Source organism: Cottoperca gobio, chromosome 1 (genome assembly GCF_900634415.1).
Source record: "Cottoperca gobio chromosome 1, fCotGob3.1, whole genome shotgun sequence".
Lineage (NCBI taxonomy): Eukaryota > Metazoa > Chordata > Actinopteri > Perciformes > Bovichtidae > Cottoperca > Cottoperca gobio.
In genome coordinates this window covers 12,239,891-12,256,522 of record NC_041355.1, presented here as the reverse complement: position 1 = coordinate 12,256,522, position 16,632 = coordinate 12,239,891, and the positions used below count along the sequence as shown (strand labels likewise).

Genomic DNA, 16,632 nt, shown 5'->3' with positions numbered 1-16,632 from the left:
ATAAAACATTAAAGTCCGACAGCTGTTGGTTTCTATAGTGTGTGTTAGTGTTTTAGTCAATATAATATAAAACCATATAAAATAATGCCACTATATATATATATATATAAATATATATATATACAATATATATTGTGTTGCTTTACATTGTAAGCTTTTTTGGTATCCAACGTACCCTGATGGTGTAAACAAAACAATCCAACAGCACTACAAACTGCCTTCAAAGATGACCACAGAGCTGAAGCAATATTTTACAACATTATAAATCTCAAAAAGATAGCATACTTAATTATTTATTGCATGGCTGTTGCACGGGATTGCATTGGATCTTTACAGGTATGTCCACCACCATTAATAAGAATAATACAGAGACTGTGTGAGTCACAAAACACAATGGAGGCACCATCGATGCAAAATAAACCACCAACTTTAATATTTTATGGTATGATGTCATCCTGTGAACATATAAAACATCATGGAACAGGTCCAATGAACACACAAACAACGTACACGTCACAAAACAACTAAAACAGCCAGCATAAACAAGCCACAGATCCTAAGGATTTTGTCTCAATGCCCCCATCTGACAAGATTTTCCCTGTAAGCTTCAGTAGCTTACAAAAAGCTATTTGTACCGTGGCATGGCTTCAATGAGCCAGTCATTCCCTCTTACATTCATGATGCCAGCCCCAAACTATTTTTTTTTTTAATTTGACTACGGCCTCAATCGTCGACCCGTTGAGGTTCCCGGACCCCAGCTTGGAAACCGCTGCACTATAGGTCATGCACGGCGCCAGGGCTGGATGGAGGCATGGACACGATAGAAAGAGAGGAGGAGGAGTAGTATAGGAGGAGTAGGAGAGGAGAGGAGCAGGGGAGGAGGAGGAGAGGTGAGAGGTTGCAGCTGAGTTACATGGGATGCTGCTGCATAGGCTCCATCCGCTCCATCCCTCCCTCGGAGAGAATGGAAAAAACAAGGAGTGGTTATGTGATTCCCCACAAGCAGGAGAAGCGCACAGGAGAGAAAGGACTAGCAGTGGGGGGGGTGGGGGGGGGGCGTTTCCCTGCACAGTAAAGCCTTTTCTCACACTTCAGCATGGATACAATGTATGGCATATGGAGCGACTTCTTCAGGCGGAGCTGACATAAGGGTGAACATAGCGGTAAGTTAAACATTTATATTATTTTCCGCAGTTTTTTACTATGAAAAAACGATATGGACACAGTTCACAGCGCAGCGTTGCATGGGGTCCCATCACTTTACACTGTGCTGATATTTAGAGATATGTGTTGAAAATCCCTGAAGTGAAGAAAACAAGACTTGTAGGTTGAAGCTTTAAGGCGCCAGTTATTAGCACGGCATGGCACGGGATTTACGCCCGATCAATGTCTCGCTGGCACGCTTTGTGATTTGATAACTAAACAGGTTGGTCCCATCAGCATCACTCCCAAGTTCCTATCAAATCACTTGATGAGAATTGCACCTGCACGCAGCTAAATATTTAACCAACAGCGTGTCAGCTCCTCCTTTGTAGCCTGTTAGGTAAAGGACAAAGATGGTTCAAATCTCTTTCACACTCCCAGCAAAGGGTTAAAGATTCAATCCACGCTTGCCACCGTGAACTGGGTTCTCCTTGTCAGTGGGAGCGGATGTATTTACAAACAAAGAAAGCTTAATATCCAAGCCTGTCACGTAGGAGACAGGTGCTGGCTATCTGCAATTTTACAGTGGTGTGCGGTTGTGTGGTTATTTCAGCTAGTAGGCCAACTGGAGCCAATGCATTTAGGCCCAGCAAGATTAAGAAAACCAAAGTGTCTCTGTTAAGTTTGTCACTGAAAGTTTGGCCAGAGAGGGTAGCTCTTATTCTGCACTCTAGGCTCAATTTCTTTGCAATAGCCATCAGTGAGTCATTTATATTTTGTCTGGGTAGTGACTATTAGACTCCACATGTGTAGCCAAAATGACTGGAAAGATTTGCTGGTGCAGGCATAAGCATAAACATCCTCATAACAGCGCCTTTAGTTCCAAGCAATTAAGCAGTAATGTGCAAGCAGCATCCCAGCGTCCGCTCAGTCTCCGTCTCCATCTCAAGCCTGTCTTGTCTTTTCCTCCGCCGCAGCCACTTGTGATTCTGCATCCTATCAAAAACACCAGGTACATTAAAGGATTGATAAGTCTGTTGCATCAGACATTAATATCAAACACAGACCGATTGTCTTTCATTAGGCCCTCCAGCTGGAGCCAGATCACTTTCAATCTATTCAACTCAGGAAATGGATTTTCTTATAAATGCAAACCAGATGTCTTTCGTCATGAAATAAAGTTTGCATCCAGTCTACACAGCTATTATTGGGAATAATATGTGGATGCAGTGTCCGTTTACATAAATGGAAAAGTAAAACTGAGATGGCAAAAGAAAAGAGGCCTCGGCCACACATTCATAACGGCTTCTGCAGGCACACCCATTGTATGTGAGAGTCACTCCCTCGCAGCTACAAAACTACACTGAAGCGTGTCTTCAAATTAGATGGAGACATTGTAGTGACAGGGAGCAGACACAGACCGGTCCTGTGTAGTGAAGAGGGCAGCAGCGGGGTGTATTTTTACACCAGATCTCTGACACCTACATGCATCTCTTCACAGCTCTTGGTGAGAACAGAAGACACGTCCACTTGAGTTGTCATCAGCAGCAGCACAGACGTGGACAGTTGGGATGGAGGATGGAGGCAAGAGGCGAGGAGAAATAGATGAGGACTAGAGGAGTATAGGTAATGAGAGTGAGACAAGTGTCAAGATCTTCTTCTAGACGCGATGGACCTGGCTAGTTTTGGCACTTTCCTCGCAGTGACAGTGTCCGCTCAGTGGACATATCAGCGGATGTAGACTACCGCAGGTGTTAGTGAGGTCAGACGATTGTCAGTGGCAAATGGGAACTTTCCTGTCAGTGTCAGGTTTCATGGTGTGCAGCTCTGACAGGTGAAAGGATACAGAGAAGGATGTATGATTCATGCATGTGCTGGATGGATGTACGAGCTGATCTGAGGACAGGGAAGTGGGGGGGGGTAAACACATGGCAAGAGTGGGAAAGACGACTATGGATCTCACGGTGATTAGAGAGAAAAGGTTCAATGGAAAAGTGAGAGAAAGTGAGGAAAAAGAAAGAGAACGACAGTCAAGTCATTTTTGTAAACTAGCCTGAGTTTTCCAGTGGGAGCTGTCTGTGGTGCTGATGCAACCCCCCCCTCCCTTCCATTCTCCCCCACCTCGCCCCTTTTCCCAATGACTCTCCTTCTCTCTTGTTCTCTCCTCCTCAGCTGTTGATTGACAACTACTGTGTCTCTAATTGGCAAGTGTGGACATTGAAGAGTCAGGCTTATTCTCTATGGGACAGACCAAGGAAAAGAGAAAGAGTGTGAGGGGGAGGGAGATAGGCGGGGGGAGACATACCGAGGAGCCTTCCAACGATAAGAGGAGATAGACGGGGAAAAGGAAAATGGAATGAAGGAAGACATGAGGTGAGGAGGAGGGGATGGAGGTGAGTGCTAAACATCTGTTTGGTAATCAGTCTCTTCCCTCAGTGCAGTGTAACACACACTGACACCTATTTGATAATTGGTGAGCCTGCCCTCTCCCTCAGCGCTTGGCTAAATGGTTGCTTGATACCAGGGAGAGCAAAGGGACTAGCTGTTGGCAGTGCAATCTGTTTACTTGGTGCAGCTCAGGTAAAGATGCATAGCAGGCTGCCTGTGTCTGTATATGCGTATTAGTGTGGCTAAAGCTTTAAAATCCGCTTTTTTGTTACAATAAGCTCAAGATATGATTTGAAGCGTGCGTGAAATGTGTATTATAACCTCTGAGCAATGCTGCTGCATTGTCACTCAAGGATAAATATGATCTCTTTTGTCTCTCTTATTCTAGGTGCTGCCCTTAAAGAAATTGCCTCCACACACACAGACCTCCTCCTTCTTCCACACTGCAATCTGTTTCAGAGTGCAGGAGCTGAAGGGATGCACACAGAAAAGGAGAATGAGCTCCAGAGATGAGAGGAGAGAGAAAGGAATGGAGGGGCGGAGGAGGGCCTCTTTTGCTCCGGTCTCGATCACGGGTATTCTTGGGTTGATAATACAGATGTGGATGTTATTGCTTGAGAATACGCGTAGTCGAGTGGAAGCTTTATCATCTACAGTGGACCAAAAGCTGGACTCTATTCAGTAGAGTACAAAGGCAGAGACCAGGCAGACACATATAAAATGTATAGCCCAGCTGAGTAGGTGGACACAGACATTGGGCAGTTTTTAATTAATATTAAGGAACCAGAGGTGACTGTTAATGGGGGAAAGGCTTATTTTGTTCAATCAGAAGGGTTTTTAAATAGAACGCAATCAGGACTAGCCAAATCAAATCCAGCCACTGAAAAGGTTTTATCATCGTAGGTTTATCAACCATGTCACTCTTTACACCTGTGGAGGAAATGAGTTTGTTTCGCTGGCCAGGTTGAGCCTCTCCTGCAGAGGTGCTGGTGGGGAGGACTTGCACCATGCCACTAAGCTAAACCCCCGGGCATTAGTTCAGGGAGCTTAACACAAAAGTCTTCAGACTCAGACGTTAATTCCAAACCTTCTTGATTACATACCCTTGTCAGTCAGTCGTGCTTACAAGTGAGCCCATAATCTTATCAGTTGATGAGTGTCTTTCACAGCCCTTCACACTCTCCGCCAAACGTTTTCCTCATACTGAACAGAAATGTATTTAAAGTTCGCTAAATTGGTTCCTCCGGACGTAAACGGCTGCGATGCCATGGGATGGTACATTGTAACCGTGCATAACCATCATCCCACTGCTTTACCAACTACTCTTGCACTCCTATTTTTGATTCCCCGGCTCATACTAAAAATGTGTGAGAGTTTGATGCCTGTAGCTGCAGCAACAGGAGACAGTAACACATGAGGACATGACAAGACTTGCACCCGTGGCTGACATTTCAGCATTCGGCTCAGCTGACTGGCTGTCATAATGGAGATTCAGACGCACACACACACACGCAGACACACACAGACACACACATACACACACACACACACACACACAGACGCTCACACACGTATATAAACTGCTTCAGGGTTCACATGATCTACATGCCAGTGGGGAAATATGGGATTGATGGATCTTATAAAAACAAGCTTACAGACAGATCTCCGTATGTATGAATGCACACACACTGCAGCTAGGTTCACTGGGTCCATGTGCCAGTGGGGAAATAAGGGATTGATTGATTTTATGGGTAACTATTTTTAGTCAGAATGATGGATGTTTATGTCTTTTATTGATCAAGTTGAGGTGTGGGTCTAAAGAGTTCTTCATCGTCAGGGCATGCTAATTAATCAGGTGGCCATGGTGTTGGAATAAAACATCCTGAATTACATTATTGGTGCATTAGCAATATTGCTAAGTATTATAAATTATAAAATCAACATTACATTGCAAATTCAGCAGTATATTAGCATCCGTTTGCAAATGTAGTATTCCATGATTTCTTACTACTGCGTAAGCAAATCTCTTATTTATTAGCACATTATGTAATTATAATTTATACGAATTTCACACTGACATTGTGTAAACTTGTTGATTTAGCAAAGCTCTTTCTGTGGTTTTGTGTGTATTTGTGTATGCATGTGTGTGTGTGCTTCTAAGCAACAAAATGACTATTGTGAGCACAGCTCCAGGTGCCTAGCAACCGAATCGCTCTGTTTCCCTGGCAACAGTTGCCTCGCACTCACTGTGTGGGTGATTGGCAGCCTTGACAACGGAGACGGAGTGACACTTGACCTCGCGTGCTGAATGGGAGAGGAGAAAGAAGGAGCGAGAAATAGAAGAGAGGGGGAGGGAGTGGGAGGGGACGTGCAGACAGACGAGAGACTAACTAATAATCATTCTCCATTGTAATCATCCTCCAGCATGTTTCATAAGGCGTCGTCAATACCTCTCCAGCTGGGGTCCATCATCAAACACAATACACAGTGCGGTGTGCACTTGCACGGAGACGCTCCACCTGGGTGGAGAGCCGAGGCAGGCACTCCACATCTCATCTATTATCACTCAGCCTCGCTACACTGTCTTCTTTCATTTGTGGTCTGCTTCATCCTGTGTTCTGTGGGAATGAATGGATACTGTACTCCTAAAAATGTCACGGTCACAGATGCCACAGGAGAGCAGATCAGAAGCCGTGCACACCAGACATTTTACTTTGAAACTGGCACTGCCAGTGTCTTTGACACCTTTGAATTTAAGGGCTGTAAATGTGGGTTTCTTTGTGGTTGCTGAGGCTATTCCATTGTACTAGGTTTTCTTTTAATCTAAAAGCTGACTACACCTGTGTATAAATCAACACTGTAAAAGTGGACGAGTGCAAACTCAAATAAAAACCCTCATTTGGAAGTATTTGTGTTCTTTCACCTCATTCGACTTTTACTATAAAATATATATAATGTTCAACACAAGTCATTTAAGCTGCGTACTATCAGAACTGATGCTTACTGACAAAGGTTATGTGGATGATTCTTTTTAGACCATTTTTCTTTATTGCATCTCAATTTCTTTCACTGTTCACCTCAATTGTAATTCTGAGGTTGTCCCTCCATTTGTCACCAGCTGGTGGCGCTCAGTGCTGTTAGGATGTTTGTGTCATGTAAGATCTACCCCCATTAAACAAAGACTTACATTCAACTAAATCAAACCAAAGTCAAACAACCGCATCTTGATCACAAAAAGAAAAAGAATAAATGCAATTCAAAGAGTTTGTGTCAGGTTTTTAAATATGTTGCTCACTACTTACAGATCTACTCAAAATTCAGTATTTAGTTCATTATACCATTTTTTTTAAACTAACCAACACATACTGGTATTAAGTCTTATTGCTCCTTTATTTCCAAGATCATACTTATCAAATTCATAACATTTAAAACAGCTTGTTTTCATGATTCAACAATGGTGGCTGTTGCATAGGAAAATAAACACTCAATATTAATGCTAGAGTTCAGGATAAGAATACACTATTCTGCAGATATGCGCTTCATAACAAAGATCATTTGTAATGAATTTATTTATTTAACATGTAAGCCAAAAACATACAATCAACTGATTCAAAACCTTTAAAATTAGCATCTTGACATAAATCTTACACATTTCCATTCCTCTCTCCAGTGGAATGACCTGTTGTGACACGACCCGTAGCATCATGCCTGAACTGTGTTAACATTCAACAAAAGAAGACAATCACGCCTAAACTTTGCAGTCTGGCATTACCTCTCCACTTAGTCTCTTTATTGTAATGCTAAACAATTTTACTTCTATTGATTTCACATTAAAATGCCAAGATGCTGGCCCATTCTCTGACACTACAGGCCTCTTGTAAAAATGTGATTTACTGCACCTAACAATATCTACCGGTTAAAAACTAAATAGAAAGCACGACACGTTTTTTTAATGATTGGATTTTTTTTTAACCAATACTTTTTTTTCCTTTTTTTTTTAAGAAACAAATATTGAAAAAGTCCCGCTCAATGTTTGAAGAAAAATCAGGTTACATCGCAAATAACAAATTGCCTAATGAATCTCAAGAGTCTAAACTGGAGTTGTGGGCTTATACAGAAAGAGAAGTCAGAAGCCAACAGGAACGCTTCAAGGACGCTTTGTGTTCACATAAGTGAAACTGCAGTTTACACAACTGTGAATTTCAAGTAACCATATGGAAACCTTTGAACAACAAAAGTTTCATAAATGTCCTTTGACCAGCTTGATCCTAAAAGGGCCCAGGACCATCAGCCACATCCTGTTCCCGTTTCTGAAACACATCCTGCTCCACGAGGGCTACTGATTGGCTGATTCACAGGCATCTATCCAATCACTGTACACGTCAACTGGCTCCGACAGATCTGAGGAGCAATGGATTAAGGAGAAAAATAACTTTGTTCCTTTAGAGTAAGAGTTTATATCAGTGAAGGATGATATTAACTTTGGAAATAAAGACAACATGTATTATACATTATATTCTGACCCCGCTTCCCCTACACAGACATGTGATATCAAGAGTACTTCCACACTAAGCCCGTTCAATTTAAATATGCAGATTTCTCTCTTCATCTCAGCCCAGGTCTAGTTTTTCCTCACCTAAAAACTGAGCCTTCTCAAAAGCAGTGGGTACATATTAAAAACACAGACTTAGTGGTTCAGTATGTACAGGGAAAACTGAGCTTTGGCAAAACAATGACATAAGCCTGCCAGTGAGGGGTTGGGGGCTGTGTGGCAGTTAAGTTAAGAACTTTCTGTCACCTCTAATCTTCTGTGAGTTCTCATTTTAAATATAAATATAGCCGAACATACAGCACAGCTGCTATCAATAATGTTTATAATAATATTTATGGTGATTTTGTTGGACTATGTTTGTTTCTGACCTCTGTAACTTTCTCTGTGTGCACGCATTTTAAATGTGGATATCGCCGATCACACAGTTGTATCATTATTCTGTATTTAGGTTACATTTTTTATGATGATGTCATCCTCATAAAATAATAATTCCCGATTAGACAGGCTTTATTGTTCCTACATCGTTACCAGATGTTGGCTGTGGTGTGCAGTTGCTAACTGAAAAGAGGAAGAGAAGATTTAACCGTTTTACTATTGTGTTTAATTGTGCAAAGAAATCTTTGGAAAAGATTGTGTGGAAGTCATTTTTACACAAAAAAAAAAGTTTTACAAATAAGATTGCTTCGTGTAGATTTAGTGTAGGCCACGTCTGTGTACACTGAGAAAACCTATTGGCTGGGGTTTACTCTATCAGAACAAAGTTGTCAAGTGGGTGTGATTACAGGTTTGGGAAAGTTACAGAAATGTTCCAACACATAATAATCTTAAAGGTGTGAGGGAAGAGGGTTTCTGTAAATGTTCAACCATCTGATAAACATTTCTGATTAAATATACTGGGCCTTTTGTGGGATCCACAAACAGTGCCTGTGAAAAACTAGCAAGTGAATGTTTTAGATTATTTTGTTGAAGTACTATTACTAAGAACAAATGTTCACACTGCACGATAAATACAAATAATTTAAAGTTATTTGTTAAAATTAGAAGGTGTTCAAAGTGTTCTGCAGTTCTATCATTATTTTTGTTAAAGTATGCAAAAGAGGAATAGGTGATGTTATCTAAAATGCATGTATGATTAAGGATACAGGTAATAGGGGTCTGGAACTCCTCCAAGCAGACTGTGCAAGATATTATCCCAGTATTTCTGCTTCTCTCCCTGTTGACAGAAAAAGCACAACAAGTTGGCAACAATCACCTCAAATATCAACGAATGAAACTTGAAGCGTTGTCTTGGGAGAGGTGTTTGGTGAAATTTAATAAATACATTTTGACATCACATGACTTCTCGTGGTTGCAGAACGGACAGGTGAACTGAGAGTCCAGATCTCCTGTCAGCTTCTTCTTAGGAGGGGGCTTTCTTTTGGACTTGCGGCGACCCATTTCATATAAACTGAATTAAGTCTGTGGGAGAAAGGAAAAAAACAACAGGCAGCTTCAACAAGAAGAACATGTGCGATGTTTAAGTACCACCAAAGAGAAAATATGTGAGAAATCTTGATTAGAAACAACTCCATTCGGCAGCTGTGGCTGCTCCATATTGTTAGCAACTAAAGTTAGCAGGCTAACGTTAGCATGTTTGTTGTTGATCTCCAGTTCAACATAAATCCCCTCACGATGAACAGAGGAGTTGAATGGACTCTGGTAAGTAAACATCTTTGATAACGCATTGAGTAACCGCAGCTATTAAACTTGTCGTGATTCTTAAATTTAAGCTAGTAAAAGTTCAATTTTGTTTACCTTTGCTTGTAGAAAATACACGTTGCGGTAAAGAGGAAAAGGCTTCAATGAGACCCGGCACTGGCAACTGTTCGCGTTTTGTGATTGGAGGAGAGCGAGTGCTTCACGGCCAGTGATTGGCTCTTTGACATGTCAGTCAAGTTGATTGGCACTGACGTAACAGCGCCTGAGACAGCCCGTCCCGTGTGGTGGCGACAGAAGCTAACTCTCAGGTTAGGTGTGTTGTCTTAAAAATACTCTAATTTCATGTTTTGACAAGTCCTGCGAAATCCTAATATGTTAAGTTGTTAACGCTTTATACATCTTGGCAGTAAGTTTGGTTTAAATGACGTTTGTGCCGTAGTTTTTCCTCAGTGTTTAATGTTGATAACATTTAAATCACCAACACCTTGTAATCAATGTAAAGCTTGAAAGCACTGGTTTTGCCGCCAGATGACTGCATATAACTGATTGCATACCACTAAAATAAGACTGATTTGAGAATAATGTTTGCTAAATTAAAGTGTATTTGCTTTTAATGTTCTTTTTCTGCTAAAACTGTCCTTTGTTTACTGCTAGTCTTGATAGCTGTTGAGTGAGTTTCAATTGTTGGCCATCAGTCAGGGCCATTTGGGAGGCTGATTGCAATTAGTGTGGCTAACACAGCTGTAGCTACCCAAGTAATCAAGTCTGAAATGTAAGGAAACAGTATTTGTTTGGAGCGGCAGCCTCATCAGACAAAGACTCAGGAAGATAAAGACTCAGGGAGTCTTTCGTGGGAGGATAAGTGGGAAGCATCAGAATCAGAATCATAACCAACACCTCGTCACAGGGGGCCTGTGAAACTGCTGGTCAGCTACTCCCAAGACTGAGTTCATCTCTGGCTAACCCTCCCAGCAATCCCTTGACTTGCTTGCTATCACTGAGACTTAGATCTCACCAGATCACACTTCCACCCCTGCTGCTCTCTCCACAACTCCTTCACCCACTCACCCAGACCCACTGGCAGAGGAGGCGGCACTGGTCTGCTGATCTCCCCCAAAGGGAGTTTTTCTCTTTACCCATTGCCAGACTTCACTCCCTCGTCTTTCAAATTTCATGCCGTCACTGTAACTGAGCCGGTTATATTAAACAATGTTGTTTCCTACCGTCCTCCGGGTCCTTTCGTAGAGTTTTTGGAGGAATTAGACATTCTCCTATCTAATATCCTGCTTGTAGTTCTACATCCAGTCAGAGATGTCAATATATTTATTATCTCTAAAAACCCTACTCTATCTTCTCCAAAAAAATAGATGACACACTCTCTTCATTTTCCAAATTATCAACTGTTCACCATCCACATCACTTCCCCCCACTCTAACTCCTTTCTCCCCCCTCTCACCAAATGAAGTTCTAACCCTTGTTACCAAAGTCAGCCCTACCACCTGCCCTCTGGACCTTATCCCCTCACCTTCTCCAGTCTATCGCTGCTGACCTTCTTTCCTTTTTCACCCATCGCATCAACTCTTCCTTAACTGATTGCTTTCCAAACAATCTTAAAGAGGCAAGAGTGAACCCTCTCCTATAGAAACCCACACTCAACCCTTCTGAAGTGAACAACTACTGACCTCTGTCTCTTCTTCCATTTCTTTCCAAAATACTTGATCGTACGGTCTTCAATCAACTCTCATCTTACCTTCACCAGAACAACCTTCTTGATCCGCACCAATCTGGTTTCAAGGCAGGCCACTCAACTGAGACTGCCCTCCTCGCTGTCACTGAGGAACTTCACACTGCTAGATCATCCTCCCACTCCTCTGTTGTCATACTTCTGAACCTTTCTGCTGCATTTGACACAGTGAACCACCAGATCCCCCTTTACACCCTCCAAGAACTGTGAGTCTTAGGCTCTGCTCTCTCCCTGCTCAAATCCTACCTAAAGAACCGCTCCTACAGGGTAACTCGGAGAGGGTCTCTGTCGGACCCTTGTAAACTCACCATTGGGGTTCCTCAGGGCTCCATCTTAAGTCCCCTCCTCTTTTCTCTGTCATTCACTCTCATGGCTTCTCCTACCACAGCTACACAGATGATACTCAACTGATTCTTTCTTTTCCCAGGTCTGAAACCCAGGTGGATGCACTGTTGTATAGTAAATGTCAGTCATGTGGACGGTGAAGGTGGTCGGCCTGGGTGTGTTGGCCCTCTCTCTCAGTGTGGAGCTGCTTGGCTGGCTCGTCCGACGCCTCAGGTCTGGAAGAACCCTCAATGAGGTCCTCTTCTTTCCCTCTGAGATGGCCTGTGTGGAGCACATCTTCACTCCCTCGTCGACTCAGTAAGTGAAACATAATCACGGCATTGAGTAAAAGGAAGCTATATATGATTTTCTCTATATCACTGTCAAGTGTATTGTGATAATGGCCACTAATGGAAAAATTAGTGCCCCTAGATGCTTTCAGTAAGTGGATTTAGTCAGTGCAATTACCATTCCTCATCCCAATTGTTTTTCACTTTACAGGATCGTCTTTTACCTACTAAATAAGTATTTCTCATAAAATAATTTGAAACTCTGCCAGCTTGAAATCTGTTCCCAATACCATTTCTTGCTTAATAGAGCAATTGTAACCTGGCGGTTGGTTCCCTCACTTTCTGGCAAACTGGGTGAGAGGTGGAATATATAAATGGTGGAAGCATGCAGGATGATTAATATACCCTAGGTACACTCTTGTTTTCGGCTCTCCCAGGTCCTGTCTCTGCCCGTTGCCTCATGGCATAGATACCTGTTTATCCCGTCTTCTCCGACACATACTGTCTGCTTCCTCCTCTCTGGACTTGTGTGTCTTTGCCTTCTCCAACCTGGACCTGTGCAGGGCTGTACTAGCGTTGCACAGCAGGGGCGTCACCATCCGAGTCCTCACTGACAAGGACTACGCCGCCATCACTGGCTCCCGGATAGGGGTCCTCCGCAAGGCCGGTAAGGGAAATAGATCTATTTATTCTTTTAATCAGAGTAAAGTATATGTCTTCATGCTTTGAGTTTTTAATAGTCACCTTTACGAAGCATCTTTATGCCAAACAATTTCACAAACAGGCCCAGGGAGTCATTCATCCCTTCTTTAGATATTATTTGTTATAAAAGTCACTCTAACCTCTGTGGTTAATATTTCGCTTGAAATACGGGAAGGATGACTCAGGCTTTACTCAATAAAAGGTTCACCCTCTGTGTTCTCGGACTATCAGTGTCATTGTCATTAAGTCCCGGAGGGTTCCTTAGTGGTGAATGAAGAGGTGATCGGAACTGTCTGGGTGAATGGAGGTTCACTACAAGCCTCCCTCTGGGTCAGAGTAATAATCCTGCTCTGAAAGCCATGAAAGATTTTGTGTTACGTGTCAGACTTGCACTGTCTCACTTTCTCTCTCAGCCCTCCGCATTTAATAAATGCTGTTAAGTAAGTAAGAAATTGGCAAGCAGGCAGCAAATGTTATTAGGCAAAGTAAGTGTGTGTGTGTGTGTGTGTGTGTGTGTGTGTGTGTGTGTGTGTGTGTGTGTGTGTGTGTGTGTGTGTGTGTGTGTGTGTGTGTGTGTGTGTGTGTGTGTGTGTGTGTGTGTGTGTGTGTGTGTGTGTGTGTGTGTGTGGACTGCAAACCTTGCGAGAATCACGTTGGCACAAGGCACAATACACTCCTCTTTTTCATAATGTATCTATCCTCAAATAACTTCATGTGACTGGCACCTAAACACACAATTTTGGATTAGTTTGCGGTCACGTGTTTGGACAGTCCATATTTCCCGACTGTCCGCATCCTGGGGTCAAAACTGGAAAGACGTCAGACTTTAATTGCAGTTGCATTTACTCTTTCCCATCGTTTTATGGCTCTCTTCACTTTGAGCTGAAAATATATTAAAAGGGCATTTACACAAAGCGATTAGGGGGGTCAAGGGGACATGATTCTTGCTAGAGAAATGGATTCTTAAAAACACATTTCTGGTAATTGTTCATTTTCTTTAAAGGGGCATGCACTTACCGTTTCAGGAGAGTACTTGCATGTCTAATCTTTCTCCGAGTTTAGTCTGCAGTCCAATCTACAAATGACTAGTTTACAGTTTGATGCAAACTGAAACAAATACCTTACCAAAGTAAGGCTTCTGTATAATTTCCATTGTACACAACTGAAGAGAAACCATTTCTGTACAAAAGATTTAAAAAAGCATTTAGTATTTATACCATATACCTTATTAGAAACATTTAATTTGTGTTATTTACTGTATATACTTGATTTATGTAAAATACCACTGCAGTTACTTAGTAAGCACATTTTTAGTTGCAATACTCAACAATAACAGTCAATGAACATCTTTGGGGGTTTTAGAAGTTGATGGCAAGTACTAAGTAAGTAATCATAATAAACATACTGTACATATGTGAGAAATCACACAAGTAAAATAAATATAAAAGTCTAGGTTTAAAGTGTTTGTCAGGTTTGATAGGTCCTTCTCGGGTTTCTCTATCAAAATAATCTTCAGTCTGAATAAGAGAAAGAAATAAGTGTCCTGAGATTTATGGATTTTCTGAAAATGTTTACCTTAGTTATCGGACAAAGCGCTTTACAATTTGCCTCTTATTTACCCATTTACACAGATTGTTGCAGTGGGGTTGAAACGTGTATGTAGTGAACGTGCAGAGGTTTAAATACATTGATCTGTTCTACATACCCTTCTATATTACAACTCCTCAGGTCAGCACTATCCTCTGAAACTCTTCTACTGGTGTTTCAATCTTAGAGCAGCTCCTAGGAATAAAGAGCAGGACTGTTCATTAACACCTCTCTTTACGTTTTTACATAAAGCTTATATAGAATTCAACATCTCCACATTTTCATTGATATTCTTTGAGCACAACCCGGAACTACATAGCAGATACTGGAGAAGAATCTCTAAGGCATTGAAGAATATTCTCCAGCCTCCTCCCTGTGTACCCTCTGCTCCCCAGGGATCTGTGTGCGATGCGATGTGGCGTCTGTTTACATGCATCACAAGTTTGCAGTGGTGGACGGCCGGCTGCTCATCACCGGCTCCCTCAACTGGACGCTGACAGCAGTGCAGAGCAACGCGGAGAACGTCATTGTCACCGAGGATCCACACCTGGTGCGTCCCTTCCTCAAGGAGTTCCACAGGTTATGGCAGCACAGCGATCCAGCCCGATACCTCCACTCAAGTGACCCACATCCTGCTCACATTACTACCAGCACCTGTGACTGAATAGCCATAATGAACATTGACTCAGAGCTCATCAACGTTTGAGGCAGAAGGTTTGCATCGTCAATCTGTTTGGTCAGCTTGGCCACAAAACATTGACTGTTGAGTCTGGCTTTGGAGGACTTAAAGTGACGATGTTTACTGTTCAAGATGGTTAAAGTTTTTTATTTAAAATATGTTTAAGAAAACTTGTTTCACCAGACCAAATCTGCATTTAAAAGTTCCTGTGTGATTTTAGTTTGTTCTTATATTTTACTGTTTGGCACAGGCCTAAGATCCACAACTTCAATGTGGTCCAGTTCTACCTCTGTTTGTGTTAGGTAAGAATATTTCTTAATTAAAAAAATAATTAAAGTTTATGTTTTTTATATTGTGTCACAGGTTGACATTACACAATCACAGTTGCTTTTTTTTTTCTCTCAACTGATGTGATCAAATGAATCTTCTTTCTTCATGATCATAAGGCTAGTTTAATGAGTTGAATGCCTTTCTTTAATAATAAAAAAAAACACAGTTCACAGTGCGTGTAGAACTACTTTAAATTACACTGGCTGTAAAAACCAGTGGATTGTTTAGGGTGTGCTACTACAGTCTCAGGGACTAAGTGTTGCCAAGCACCAATAAAAAAACAAAACTCTTTCACTGTGCAGTTTTGGCAGTATATTTTCTCTTGCTACAACATGATTGACTCTGTCTCAAATATACAATCTGGCCTTACAGCACAAAAACATGCTGGTATTCTCCATGCCAAACAATACCATCCTCTGAGGTTTGCAAACCCAAGTAGAGCTCTTATCTCATTTGGACATGATTGATGTGCCTGCTTGCATGACTCCTGAATTGCTCACAGTCAGGATGATGCTTGTTGATAAATACCAGGACTTGGGTTTGTCTGATTCAAGACGTGAAATATTTCAGTGATTTACATCTTGAAGTTAAGCATATTAAATGGGGATGTTAGACCTTACGAATCAGCTGCTATTTTTTATTCATGGTGTAAATGTGACTTATTAAACGGAGAGGTCATGAGTTTGGATTCGTTACTAGTGCTTGATGCCTGCGCCATTTAACACAGTTTGAAGCAGGGCCGCCTGGAATTTACAAATGAAACTGCATGCCAGAATAAATACCGGAAATGTGGTGATTTAATCTTCAAATTAAAAGTTTGGCAGGACATGCTCTTGATTTTTTTTTTTATCTAGTATCATACTACATGTTTGAAACAATTAATACGATTAATCAATTAGTATATTGACAGAGGTTTTTCTGCAACAATTTTGATAATTGATGAATAGTTCATGTAAATTATCAGACAAATGTAAACATTATCAAATGTTTCCAGCTAATCAAATGCAAAGCTTTGCTGCATGTCTTTCTATAATTTGAAGTTGAATATCAAAACAATATTTAAACGGTTGGTTGTTGAAACCAATCAATTTAAAGATGTCTCTTTGAATTGTTCACTAGCTTCTGACAATCAATTCAACAAAAACAAAATCTGCACTGCATTACAAAAACAATTAGTCACAGCTAAATATTAGTA

The 16,632-nt window shown here is 41.5% G+C and overlaps 2 protein-coding genes across 5 annotated transcripts; one reads left to right on the top strand and one right to left on the bottom strand.

The window, feature by feature from the left end:
* Positions 1–7,064: 7,064 nt before the first annotated feature.
* On the bottom strand, positions 7,065–10,030 carry LOC115009257 (transcription elongation factor 1 homolog). The gene is made up of 4 exons (XM_029433132.1): positions 9,878–10,030; positions 9,405–9,541; positions 9,226–9,296; positions 7,065–7,932 (listed from the first exon to the last, which is right to left on the bottom strand). Exons 2-4 carry the CDS (start codon positions 9,518–9,520, stop codon positions 7,868–7,870), a joined length of 252 nt encoding a protein of 83 aa, XP_029288992.1. The 5' UTR covers positions 9,521–9,541; positions 9,878–10,030; the 3' UTR covers positions 7,065–7,867.
* Positions 9,953–16,263, top strand: pld6 (phospholipase D family, member 6). Of its 4 annotated transcripts, none has more exons than XM_029433110.1 (4): positions 9,953–10,089; positions 11,953–12,167; positions 12,550–12,806; positions 14,824–16,263. In XM_029433110.1, exons 2-4 carry the CDS (start codon positions 11,989–11,991, stop codon positions 15,090–15,092), a joined length of 705 nt encoding a protein of 234 aa, XP_029288970.1. In that variant the 5' UTR covers positions 9,953–10,089; positions 11,953–11,988; the 3' UTR covers positions 15,093–16,263. The 4 variants fall into 4 exon arrangements, with proteins under 4 accessions (XP_029288970.1, XP_029288962.1, XP_029288981.1 ...); XM_029433102.1 differs by having other exon boundaries at positions 9,962–10,094; XM_029433121.1 differs by having other exon boundaries at positions 9,962–10,094; positions 12,577–12,806; positions 14,824–16,099.
* Positions 16,264–16,632: the final 369 nt, after the last annotated feature.